At 38.3% G+C, this 13,616-nt stretch overlaps 1 protein-coding gene across 3 annotated transcripts in view; it reads left to right on the forward strand.

The window, feature by feature from the left end:
• LOC127647532 (rho GTPase-activating protein 23-like) overlaps window positions 1-13,616 on the forward strand; it is a 102,374-nt gene that overhangs the window by 36,237 nt on the left and 52,521 nt on the right. For 2 of the 3 annotated variants that reach the window (XM_052131805.1, XM_052131806.1), the window contains exon 1: window positions 3,264-4,058. The exons of the other annotated variant lie outside the window; for it this stretch is intronic. In XM_052131805.1, the coding sequence (XP_051987765.1) occupies window positions 3,810-4,058 (249 nt within the window). In that variant the 5' untranslated portion in view covers window positions 3,264-3,809. Of the gene's footprint in view, window positions 1-3,263; window positions 4,059-13,616 lie in introns of those variants that run through there. 3 annotated transcript variants of the gene reach the window in all.

The raw sequence follows: 13,616 nt of genomic DNA on the forward strand, positions 1-13,616 counted from the left end.
CCCAAACGTTGAACAAAATTTAATCAGCTCTTTTACAATGGTTTTCGCTTTGATATTACGCAATGGTATTGCCTCTGGAAAACGAGTCGTCGCACACATTAGTGTCAAAATATACTGATAACCCGCTTTCGATTTCGGAAGGGGGCCGACACAGTCTAGAATGAGTCGCTCAAATGGTTCTCCCATCATTGGAATCGGCTGCAAAGGAGCCGGACGAATTATTTGATTAGGTTTACCAGCGAGTTGACACACGTGACATGAACGACAATGCTTTGACACAGCAGATCTTAAACCAGGCCAATAAAAATATTTCGCCACTCGCATAAATGTTTTAGTACTGCCTAAATGACCAGACAATGGGTGGTCATGAGCAAGTTTAAGCACAGCTTTTCGATAACCAGAGGGTAATACAATCTGATAGTCTGGACTTAACCCAGCCTCTTTCGCATTACAAGACAGCCACTCACGCATTAAGACGCCTCGGTCCCAGAAATACTGTACTCCATCAACATTACCTCCTTTCACTTTATCCTCCACGGCCTCAACACAGCGCGTTAGAGAAGGGTCAGACTTCTGGGCTTTACCAAGTTGTTCTCTCCCCATCGTCAGGGAAGCTTCTTGATCAGGTTGCTCATCTGTGTTACCCACACTGGAATCCACAGATAACCTTAGCTCAGACAGAGAATCTGGAGAAACCATAAAAGTGTCAGATAGATCAATCACATCCTCATTTTTGCGTACTTGTGCACGAGTGACAGCACAAGCTGAAAATGTTGAAGGGAATCGACTGGCAAGCTCCCCATCACAAAGCGGATTCTTCGCTACAATTGGGTGAGAAAAAACTTTAGCACCGGCCAGGTCATTTCCCAAGATTAAACTTACGCCCTCTACAGGCAGTCTTGAGCGTACCCCCACTTTTACAGGACCTGAAACAAGATCACAGGTCAAAAACACAATATGAAGAGGAACTTTAACACAATTCAATTCGATTCCACGAACCAACACATCAGTCCCAGTGTACGTCACATCTGAAAATGGTAATGCACTTTCCAATATAAACGATTGAGCTGACCCCGTATCCCTCAAAATCGTGATTGAATTCACAGTACCATCCAGAGAAACTGACACACTACCTTTAAACACAAAGGGAGTAAATACAGAACTGTCTGAAAAATTCTCAGCACCAGACATTGACTCAAGAACAACATTAGCTACACTTTTAGGCTTTACAATCAACAATACGATGATTTGGGTCCAAGCAATAAAAGCAAACTCTTTTATTCTCAACACTCTTGCTCTCTTCCTTACCCTGGGCTGTAGAACGCACCATAGGTTTCATTGAGCGAGTGTACATCAAGGGTTTCTGCACACATGGAAACATCGAAGTACCAGGATTCGAACTAGCAACAGAAGAAAAAACAGTTTTATGTGTCAGGATATATTCATCCGCCAACACTGCAGCAGCTGAGAGGGACTTAACCTTTTGTTCATTTAAGTAAACCACTAAATTATCTGGAAAACAATTTTTAAAATCCTCCAACAGAATCAGATCTTGAAATTGCTCAAACGTAGTAGTTTTAGAAGCGGCGCACCACTTCTCTAACAGAACTCTCTTATCACGTGCAAACTGCACAAACGTTTGTTTAGCCGATTTATTATAGTTACTGAAACTTCTGCCTGTACGCTTCAGGCACAAGCTCAGTAAACTTCGCAAAACAGCAGCTTTCACCAAATCATAATCAAGCGACTCCTCGATGGGCAAAGCAGAACATACTTCTTGAGCTTTACCTACTAAACTACATTGTAAAATTAACCCCCACATATCTTTAGGCCAGTTTAGTTTAGCAGCAATGCGCTCAAATGCGATAAAATATGCATCGGCCTCTGACTCTCGAAAAGGAGGAACGAGCTTAATGTATCTACTTGGATCAAACAAGTTACCAGCAGCAGGCTGAACAGATGAAGGGACTGGAGTCACAACAGGTGAAACAGCATTAAACGCACGCTCCCTTTCCTTTTCCTCATGCACCAACTCTAGCTCACATAAATGTACCAAACGATTTTCATGTTCCTGTCGTTTTATTTGTAACTCCACTTCTTTTACTTTCAACAAGAGCAAAGGATCTGATTGAGATGTCAAATCAGTTTTAGCAGTATCTAAAATATCACTCTTCCCAATTTCGCTCTCCATATCAACAGAAAAAAAACCTTGTTCAACCAGTTTAGCATAAACTTCAGCTTTAACTACCTGTTTAGGTGCAGAGCTCAATACAGAAACCTCTAAAATTTCAGCTATCTGTAATAGATCTTTCTTTCGAAATGCATCAAACTGCTGTATAGTAGGTTTTGATATAAAAGATCTGACATCTAACTCCATTACTAATGATCGTTACTGCTTTACACTTTATATCAGCAAGACAAAAATAGGAGTACATTTTACCACGTGTTCATTACTCATACAGTTGACAAGCGGCCACTTCCACTTGTTAAATCAAAACATGAAACATTCGTTAAATCAATACAAAAAACTAGCGGACGAGCCCCCATTTGTTATTATACTTCCATTGTGTTTGCTAGCAGAGCCATTATTTGTCTCTTTCTCTAAGTGGACTTTTAGAGAGCAGGGAAATTTCTAGTGGTCGGTTTGACACTAACACTCTGTTGGACTTCATGGGCTTTAGAAAAACAGAACTTTTGGTCACTGTGGTTACAGTGTTGCTAGATTTGCCTCAGAAAGTGTTTCTTTTCATGTCGGAATTTGATTCTTTTCATATTTTGTTTTTAGAACTAACAGATTGGAAATATGATTATTGAAATTCAAAGATTAGATAGTAGTATTGGAGGGGAGACAGTGATAAGGGCTGATATGAGAGACTGCACGAGATGACAGTGATAAAGGAAGAGAAAGAGCTGGAGAGATACAGATGTCAAGAAGAAAACAACGCTTTAAAAGCTGGATAAATTGTGATATGAGAGTCTGAGAGATAGAGCGAAAAGCCAGAAAGCAGCAAGAAGATTAAAAAAGGAGTGATGAAAAAAAGATTATTGAATGAATAAGAGCAAGAGAGAGAGAGAAGGAGACAGCAAGTAAGAGAAAAGGGGGAGGTGCCGGCCCACTCATAGTGACACAGAGAGCTGGAGTTCGGAGTCTGTCTGGAGATGACAGAGGGGAATGAAAGAGAGAGAGAGAAAGAGGAGGTGAACAGTTTAGAAAGTGAAGGACAGAAGGAAAAAAGAGTGAAGCACAGCTAGAGGGGAAAACTGTTAGGACTAAAAATCCAGATTGAATACATTTTCCATCCTGCAACCGGTTTCCCTGGATATACATCTTGCCAGCAGTGCCACGTGCTCGCCACACACACTAGCACACACACACACTGCTAGACAGGGATTTGCTCCTGCATCCTGGAATCGATCTCATCTCTGGAGGTGCCACTGCAGTCGTAATGTTCTCGTTGCTCATGTGTGAACATGGATGGTCTGGAGTTCGCCGTTGTGATATGGAACTTATCAGTTTAACAGTGGAATCCATGAAGAAAGTCACCAGCATGGATTAAGGATATATGAGGAGATTTAGGCATGTTGCACAGAAGCATTGTCTGGAATTTTTCCGGTTTTTGGGAGAGAATGGACACATCTTCATCTTGACTTTTAGCATTGAACTCTTTATCTCTAGTGATCTGATTCTTAATTTTCCGAATTGAAATGTCTAAATGGATGGATCTTTTGTGATTCTGATGAGCAGTTTGCTTTGGCAAGTTTGCTTTTGTATGTGAGCTCTTACACACTCCCGTGCCTGTTTATGTGTGATGTGGTCAGGGAGTCAGTTGCCGTTGGTGATGCCCGCAGTGTGCCCTCGTCTAGGGGTTAAGGAATGGTGCTTTCAGGATGTGGTAGGGGTGGACTGCAGCTCACCAGAACCTCGTTGTATCTGGGTGGCTGTGCTCCATGGGGAAACACCACAAATAAAAGTTTCGATCCTCCAAACTGACACTTCTGAAATCACAAACAGCACTATCGGTGGGAAAGTCCTCCCGTTAACCTCACAGACCTGCAGGGTAAGATCTATCTATCTATCTATCTATCTATCTATCTATCTATCTATCTGTCTGTCTGTCTGTCTGTCTGTCTGTCTGTCTGTCTTTCCGTCCGTCCATCCGTCCGTCCGTCATGTTTTTTCTGTATACTCATCCTCTGTCAACTGATTATGTGAATGATATCGGACTGCTCTAAATATTGAAATCAACTTTGGAAAGATCTAATTTTGTGTTTTACTCACACTTCTTAGATATGACTCAAACCACATGGCTAGTGGTGGGGTGTCAAAAGCACTAACTAGAAAGTAAAGGCACTACATAAGGGATCATAAAGACCCTTTGGTGACTGTGAGTGTTTGTTGAAACTGACTGATTAGTGTGGTTTTGCTTCAAGCACATAGATTATAGGATATATTTAGGGAATGTCTAGATTTGTTGTGCATACAGTCTGAGTGTTGTTGATTTGTTCTGTCATACTGTATGTATACACTATAGATCCTCTTCGTAGTAGCAGCATATTTCATTTTTGACGGGAATAAAAACAAGGCTGTGAGGGATAGACTTACCTTCTTTTACATGACATGAACTGTATATAGGTACTAGATCACTTTTAATTTTCACAACTCATGTTCTCTGCCATTTTTGCTCTTCTGAAAGCTGTTTTTTCAATGTTTCATCAGCTGAACTATCAACACCATTTTAAACAAAAGTGCAACCACTGAAGAGACTTTAAATCTATTCCTCACAGACTTGTTTTATTTTCTGTCGAAAATTAAACATGGTATTACTCTAAATAATGTCTTTAAGATAATTTAAAGGCTTAATCTCTTAGAATGCAGGATAGAATATTCTTTTTTTTTTTGTACAGGCAGACAGCTGTTGGCCAGACATACACACATAAGACTACATCAGACGCTAACCCAAACCAAACTCAACCACTTTTAAATATGCTTGGTTGGATTGCCCCTCCAGTTGGGCCAACTATTCCATGTTTTCCTAAAAAGGCAAATTCTTCATCACCATGTTTGAAAACCATCAAAACCTATTCATAAATTAACCTGCCAATTCTTCCTCTTTGCAAAAAAACTGTAGTCTTCCAATGAAGGCGAGGAGACAAGATGTGTTAATTAATGTATTTAATTAAACAGCTTGAGTTCATTCACTCACTGTAACTAAGACTTTTAACTATATTTTCCTTATGGCTTATTAGGCTGAAACAAAAGGTTGCCAGCTGTTGTTCTTGTTGTAATAACTTTGTTAAAACACACTAGCATACTGTACTATATGCCTTCACTGCACTGGTACCAACACTGTGGTCCCTGCTCTGTTATTGGTTTTTGTTGTGTGGTCAGGTTTTCAAAATAGTGAGTAAACAAGTTGTCATTTAGCAGATGCTTTTATCCAAAGTAAATTGTCATACACATACATTCAGGGGTTAAGTAACTTGCTCAAGGGCACAATGTTATTAGCTCATGGATTTGGATTTGAACCTTCAACTTTTAGCTCATGGATTTGGACCTAAACATTTTCAGTTACCACCACACAGAAACACCAAAATGATCATTGTCTGGGGTTTAACTGACTCTATTGGTTTTAAACATTTTTATTATAGCACTTGACTTGTAAAGCGATACATTTGAACTTTTGCATTAAATAACCAACTTCATTTTCAAGCTTGTTCAAGTGCAATCAAGTTGCACATTACCTCAACTGATAGAATGTTGCACTTGCAACATGAAAAATTGGAGCACTAGTTCCAAAGAGTCAAAACATGAATTGAAATTGCTTAAGGAATTGCGATTTTCACGTCACATTTGTTTTAATGACACTATCAGGTTTAGGGTAGGGAGGTAGTTTTTGTTTATTTAATCAAATTGATACAGCATCAACTTTAAAAACTTGATCTGTTTGGGAAAACATTTAACTCGCATTTAGGTCCACAAAGTGAACATTTTACAGCAGAATTGCAATGATTGTGTAATTAACCATCCAATGATGACGGATAGGAATACATTCATTCAAATTCCCTGCAATTCAGTTTTTTCGTTATTCCTGGATTCTAACATTGTTGTAAAGGTGGAAAACCCTGTTTAACAGAGCACCAGCGGAATTGAAAGAGCTGAAAGACAGGTTTTAAAAACACACACACACACACACCCACACACACACACCCCCACCTCTGTTCAATCATTTGTTTTATGATGTGTATGTTGCAGTCATAGGGCAGGGTGTCAGGGATTAAACACTCAATATTAATTACGCTCAACTTTTCAGGCAGGATCACCCACTCAGCTGTTTAGAGAATATTGTATCTGGCAACTGTCTGTGAGTGTGTGTGGGTGAATAGCAGTATAGCCTGCCAAGATTAAGGACTGAAAACATACTCAACTACTCACAATATGGGGTATATTGAGGATAATTTGCAATGTATATTTATAGGTCAACATAAAGTCTACATTATATTTCAAGTTCCCTGATTTATGAGCAAATTGCCCTTAATCAACTCCAGAAATACTTCACCCCCAGAGAAAAGGGTGTCTGGTCTTTCTTAACCCATCATCAGCTGGTCATAAACTGTGGCCTAAACCAACAATGCTGGACTGAAGGAATGTAGGACATTGGTTTGTTTTTAGTCTGCTACACTTGCATGGTCTCAACAGGTAAAACTCTGTATCAGTCACATTGGATATTTACATTTATTCATTAAGAAGATACTTTTATTCAAAGAGGATTAAAAGTGAGGAAAAGACAAGCAAAGAATACATTTAGATCACAGGCTGGAAAAGTGTGAAATAGGATGCAATATACTTCCAAATCATACACACACACACACACACACACACACACACACACACACACACACTACAGTGGGATTCAATTACAATGTTGATATGAGTATTCAAAATGTTTAATAGGGGATATATGTATTATTGACCTTTAGATTTTCTCTCCACATGTGAAGGGATTACCATCGTGTTTTTGGACACGTCTTTTAGGATTTCACAACAAACATTTGATTGTAGCAGTCAACTCCCAACTCGTGTTCTCCTTCGCCATCCCATCATTCATTTTCACTATATGCCAGTTGACATAAGAATAAAGAGATGAGACACAAGCATGTAGTTAAGTCAAGCTTTACTGCAAACTTAACTCAATAATAGGGAGCGTGAAAACAGAAAGCAAATGTAACCTTTGCGCTGGATGTCGAATATTACCAAGTGCCGCTAGATTTTAAATTAGTATTTTTTTATCACATTCTTTCTTTTAATATCAGAAATTCCATCTTTCCTTCATGCCAATAGTGTTTAACACTGCTTAACACATGGTGAATTATTGCATTAATGGACAGCATTGGAGGTCTCAGTGATATCAAAGAGATTTCTTGCTTTTGTTTAATGCACATTGCCTTAGGTTTCTTGGGAGAATCATGTCTCCTATCAGTTTGATTAATGAAAGGTACAACCCAGTTCTGAAAAAGTTAGGACTAGGGGTTGACCAATATGTTTTTTTCAGGGCCTATAATGATTATTATCAATCAAGGAGACTGATAACCAATATTTGGGGCCGATACACATTTGTAGTAAAACATTTAATTAAAAAAAAATACAAAATCCAACACAAAATGTCCTTTAAATGCCAATGAACATGTGTTTAATGAAATACTGCAAAACAGAGCATATCAACATTATTTTTTCAAACATAGAGTAGAGTGAGCTCCTAGCAGCATTTTTTTTTTAACTGAAACTTTAAATATATAAAAATAATGAACTAAATAGCTCATAACAGAATGTTAGGAATTAACGTGATAACAGACACGAATCAACAACATTGCTTGTTGGCAGGCCGTTTAGTCAAGTGTAAAAAGAGCAACAGGAATTTATTCAGAACAGAGGTGAAAGATTTAATGCTGGCAAAGTTGAAATTACATTTGCTAAACCTCCTGACATTGGTTAGCTAGCTACCACTATCAATGCCATCATCAGCTATAACATGTAAAAACACCAGCTCATACTGCGGAGTACTCTCTCTGTTGCCCATCTACAGTATATTGCTGCTCACTGTATTTCTCCATTATGGTCTACTGTCATTGAAATAACCGCATCTGCAGCTCTACTATATGGTGCCTCATGTCACGGTCCGAGGGAGAGAGGCAACTCGTGCGGAGTGCAAAAACACATTAATTAATTCAGTATCTGCATTCTTTCCTTTGAAAACAGCTCGTCCTCTCAGTGATGCATATTTCTCTTGCTGCATTCCTCTTTCTCATCTCTCCCCCACGAATATGAAGTACAGTGTTGATTAGCCATTTACTTGTGACATATAACCAATCCAATAATTCTATGGGTGGGACATTGATTCAGACTACAAGCAATAAACTTTTACAGAGAGAAGGTGGCATCAGAGCCATTTTAAAATGTATCTGGAATCAGATCAGACAAAATAACAACTCTGATAATTAGTATAACTATGAATATCTGATCCAATAATCAGTGAAGCCCTAGTTAAGACAGTATGGAAAATGCTAATAAAAACAAAATGGAGTTATCTGTATATTGTATTATTCACCCTGTGCTATATTTAAATCACTATAACAACATTTTATGTATTGCCAACAGGGCAATACAGTAAAGCTGAAATACACAGTGGTATAGAGTAACATTGTGACTTACCTGTTCTCATTCCGAAAAAGCCTGACAATAGATGCCACAGTGCTCCGACTCAGAATTGGCTGGACCCTTTGTCCAGCCTCTCTAAAGAACAAGGCCATGATTGATGACATGGTCAATAAATGTTGCCCGAATTTCATTTGAAACTTGAGCTCTATTTTCTCCTCTTGCTGGGGCTCCTCCACCATGCATGCAAACTCCTCTTCCTCGGGCCCCTTTGCAATGGCCTCTTACTCTCCTTCTGTGCCTTTGGCCTCTTTGATCCATGCTTGCAAATAGCAACACAGAGGTGGCATCTTTTATAGACGGATGAGGACTGATTGCTGATTGATGAATTGTGGAAACGAGTTTCACTCTGGTGCATTAGAGATTCATAATTATGCAAGTACTTTCTATCAGCTGTGAATAGTTTTTTCCCTTTTGTTCAACACAGTTAATCCAATAGAGATTGGGGTCTTTCAATGAGATCTGTGGAAACTGTTTTGACAAATGTGTGAAACAAATGAAAAAGTGTTAAGACATTTGCAAGAGAAGTCTTCTGCTGTGCAAGAAGGTGATGATGAAGATCAAGTGGATCCCATTTTTATTAAGCATGTCTTAGCAAATGAGAACTGTAACGTAATATTATGTTTTTTGTTTTTTAAAGAATTGATAGCTAAGCAGTGGCAACAGTACTTTTTTGATGTTGTTCAAATTGTGCAGCCATGTAATTACAAAAAATATTTTTTAAAAACAGAATAATCATGATTAATAATCGTGATTAAAATTTTGGGCAAAATAATCGTGATTATCATTTTCACTATTATCGTGCATCCCTAGTTTTTGGAAAAAACAGCAGTTGTGTTCTCCTGGCCAAAGAGGAAAATGACGATCCAGGCTGTTATCAGCATCAGGTCCAAAAGCCCCTATTTGTCATGGGATGAGGGTGTGTCAGTGTCCACGGCATGGGTAACTGACATGTACAAATTTTGGAGCAACATTTACTGTCACAGCTACTGTGACATTAACAAATTGTGTCTTTGGCACCCAAATGTTTAATAAATGTTATTAAAAGAAGTGGTGATGTTATATAGTGGTAAAAACTTGACTGTCCCAACTTTTTTGGAGTGTGTTGCAATCATCTGATACAGTAGATAGATGGATGGATGGATGGATGGATGGATGGATGGATGGATGGATGGATGGATGGATAGATAGATGGATGGATGGATGGATGGATGGATAGATAGATAGATAGATAGATAGATAGATAGATAGATAGATAGATAGATAGATAGATAGATAGATAGATAGATAGATAGATAGATGATTTAAATAAACAGATATTACTGGACCATAGGGAGAAGACAAAATTATCTGTCTGTGTGTTTGTGTATACAGTTGTGTATGTTTGGGGGGTAATAGCAGGGTTTGGCATTCTCAGATCCGGGAGAAACCTTGTGGTTGAATCCTGCATTTTGGAGCCTTTTGGAGGCTCTCTCTCTTTCTAAAGCTAGCCTCTCCAACTGTGTCTGCACATGCCCTGACTTAAGGATAAACTTAATGGAATTCACACATGCCACAATACATTCATTCTTTCATTATGTTACTTCCACGCCTTTATTTTGTCTTTCACTTTTATTTGTCTGTCTAATCTGATGAGCAGGCCCATGCAGAATCAGAGTGCAGGGAACCGTGCAGAACACAAACAAATATTTTTAGAAGAATATTTCAGCTCTGTTGGTCCTCACAGTACAAATTTCAAAAAGCACACAAAGGCAGCATAAAAGTAATCCAATATGACACCAGTGGTTAATCCATATCTTTTGATAAGTTTGGGTAAGACAAAGATCAATATTTAAGTCATTTTTACTATCAGTCTCCACTTTCATTTTAACGTTCTATCTTTTATTTTTGGTGATTCACATTCTTCATGCATATTGCCATCTACTGGGCAGGGAGGAGAATTTATAGTAAAACAGATTTAAATATTGATCTGTTTCTCACCCACACCTATCATATCGCCTCTGAACCTATAGATTTGTTTTTTATGCTGCATTTTTGAGCTTCAAAATATTGGTACCAATTTGCTTACATTGTATGGACCTACAGAGCTGAAATATTCCTCTAAATATGTTCATTTGTGTTCAGCAGAAGAAAGTCATTAACATCTGGGATGGCATGAGGGTGAGTACACGATGAGAGAATTTAATTAAATTGAATCTTAACTAAAGAAGTTTACAGGTGTTTAAAGTAAATTTATTAAAAGTAAAACAGTAATTAAAATAAATGTGTAAATATGCATGATAAATGTAAAAAAAAAAAAAAACGATGCGATGATGCAATAATTATAATAAATAATAAATGCAATAATTTATTTTTGTTTCGTAAGCTCTGTATTTATTTAATTCAGAGAATATGCTTTCATATTGCTGACATGTTACACTTTTCCTCAAAGTATTTTCTGCTTATTTCTTTATTAAAACATTTTATATAAAATGAAAAGAAGAAAAAAATATTGAAAGTGCTTGTGTAGTGATAACTGGGCACAGATGTTGCTATGGTTTCTTTTCAAGTGAAGGGTGCAAGAGAGGAGCAGAATATCTCATCTGGCCATCGTAATAACAGTCACACTATACGGCTACGATGCAAATTTCAGACACCGACCAACTTTCGTTGGAGGCTGAAGATCATCGCAAAGGCTATTAATCGGTCGTCTGTGAATGTCACACTCAATGTTTTAAGATTGACGATTTTGCCCTGCAATGAGAGAAGTCCTTTAGGATTCCAGAAATTTGTCTCAGACGGCAGAAACGTGGCTAAAATCGTACAGTGTGCACCCGCCTTTAAGCATAGCGAAATGAAAACACCATGAGAGACAGAAATAGAGTGAGAATGAGAGGGGGGGTGAGATTGTGGTCTGTGTCAGGCCTGCTGGATTATAGAGTAGGAGTTCTGCTGGGTGCAGACAGACACGAGGAGTTACGGGAGGTGAAGAGGAGAGAACTGAGAAGTGCACGATTGCTTTTCTATAAAGTTAGTTGTCAAGACTTATTTATATAAATGGACTGAATAGCTGCCACAATCATCAGGGTTGACAGCTTTGCCCCTGGTTGCTTCGACAGCGTTTCCTTAAAAAGTAAGGAAAATGTAGACTCCTGGTGGGCCGGTTCTGACGAGTTTAGAGGACACCTCCATAGGACCTCCTCCTCAGTCACTTTCCTGCCCCAGCCGGGTACACGGAGGGAGATAAGTGCGTTGAGTTTTTTTTTATCAGCACAATTGTTTCGGGACACAATTGTTTCTGTCCAAACCAGATACTTCCTGTTATAATGAAAGCTACAGCACTAGTGAGGTGGTTGATTTTAGTTTAAAGGTCTTTTCTTGCAAAAATAGGGAAATCATGATATCTTATAGGGTTAACCCTACTATATGTAACCATGGTTAACCCTTTAAAGAGTAGGGTTAACCCGATAAGAGCTATGTTCACCCCGGCCCACAGGTGCCCCTGCCAGGTAAGGGGTTAAAGGTGACGTGTGTAATTTCTGCACCAATATCGGCACCAATGAAATTGCAAAAATAACTAGATATAGTACATTTTCTAACATAAATGTAATTGTTGCTTGCCTTGGCAATACTCACTGCTACAATTTCCCACCAAGAGCCTCACTACATTTTTCTAAGTCACAAGAGCTTATTCCCATGTCTTTATGCAATTCTGGTGCCAAAGATATAGCTGGGGGCCATCACCAATTGCCTTAATACTCTGCCCTGGGTCAAAAGAGCCAACTCTCATACCGCTACAATGTTCTTTTGCCAAAATATGGTGTTCTGGGTGGTTACTAAGGTGTTGATAGGTGTTGGCTAGGTTGACACTAAACTTGCTTTTTACTGCCCAAAGTTAAAAAAGAGGCCACCCTCTATGTCTCTACGATTTTCTCTTCTAGATATATTAAGGGCTTTTTCACCCTGTCAATGTTTTTTTTTTTTTTTTTGCCTGCCAGATGATTATCATATGCCTGATCACTAATTAAAGTCATAGCACACCTCTTCTTACTAAGCTGTTTGATTTGAATTGAAGTAGGTCCTCTTAGAAGCTCGCAACACCAGGAATATGGAATGGCTACTGCCTGTAATGTAAATGCTGTATTATGGTTATTTTCAACATCAACTGTTAATCTCATCAGATTTTATGTCTGATGGTGGTAGCAATGAAAAACATTTTTTTTTTTTTTGAAAAATAGGAGAACCATGAGGTTACACCATAACATGGATGAATCCATCAGAACATGTTTAACAAATTATTCAAAAATAAGTCAATTTTAGATTTAGTTTTATTTTCATAATTCTGCAAACTGTTTTGTCCCATTACTCAAGAATCTTGACTGGTCAATTTATGTGTTAAATATTTTTTTCATACTGCTCATTTTCATAGAGATTTCTGACATTTATTCTTTCTGTCTGATAGGAAACGTTCCCGTAAGTGGCTTGTAAGAATTCCGCAAAGAATGTTGGCACCACAATATGACATCATGGTTCCCAAATGAGAAGAAATGTTTCTCGTACCCTCCCATTTTCAGTTACTTTTCCTCACATACTCAATTCTTGTTTGCACAGGTGGCTCATGTTGACTGACAGATCCAGAGCAGTTGGGACAGTCATTTAGAACAACAAGGTGTTATTTCTAGCAATAATCTGCAAGGAGTGCTCACCAATCATCACATTTATTGTGACATGTTCATCAGACAGCTACACATACTTGCATTCCTTTTGAATGCATTTTCATTCTGCAGTTAAACCTGCAAGGCTTATTTCGGGAAAACTTGAAATATGAGTCTGTGCAGTGGATGCATCACTTTACAGTTGTGAGAGTTTATCCCACTGGAATAGTATCTTTGGACGAAACAACTAAATAAATGAATGAATATCTAAA

Source organism: Xyrauchen texanus, chromosome 8, assembly GCF_025860055.1.
Source record: "Xyrauchen texanus isolate HMW12.3.18 chromosome 8, RBS_HiC_50CHRs, whole genome shotgun sequence".
NCBI lineage: Eukaryota > Metazoa > Chordata > Actinopteri > Cypriniformes > Catostomidae > Xyrauchen > Xyrauchen texanus.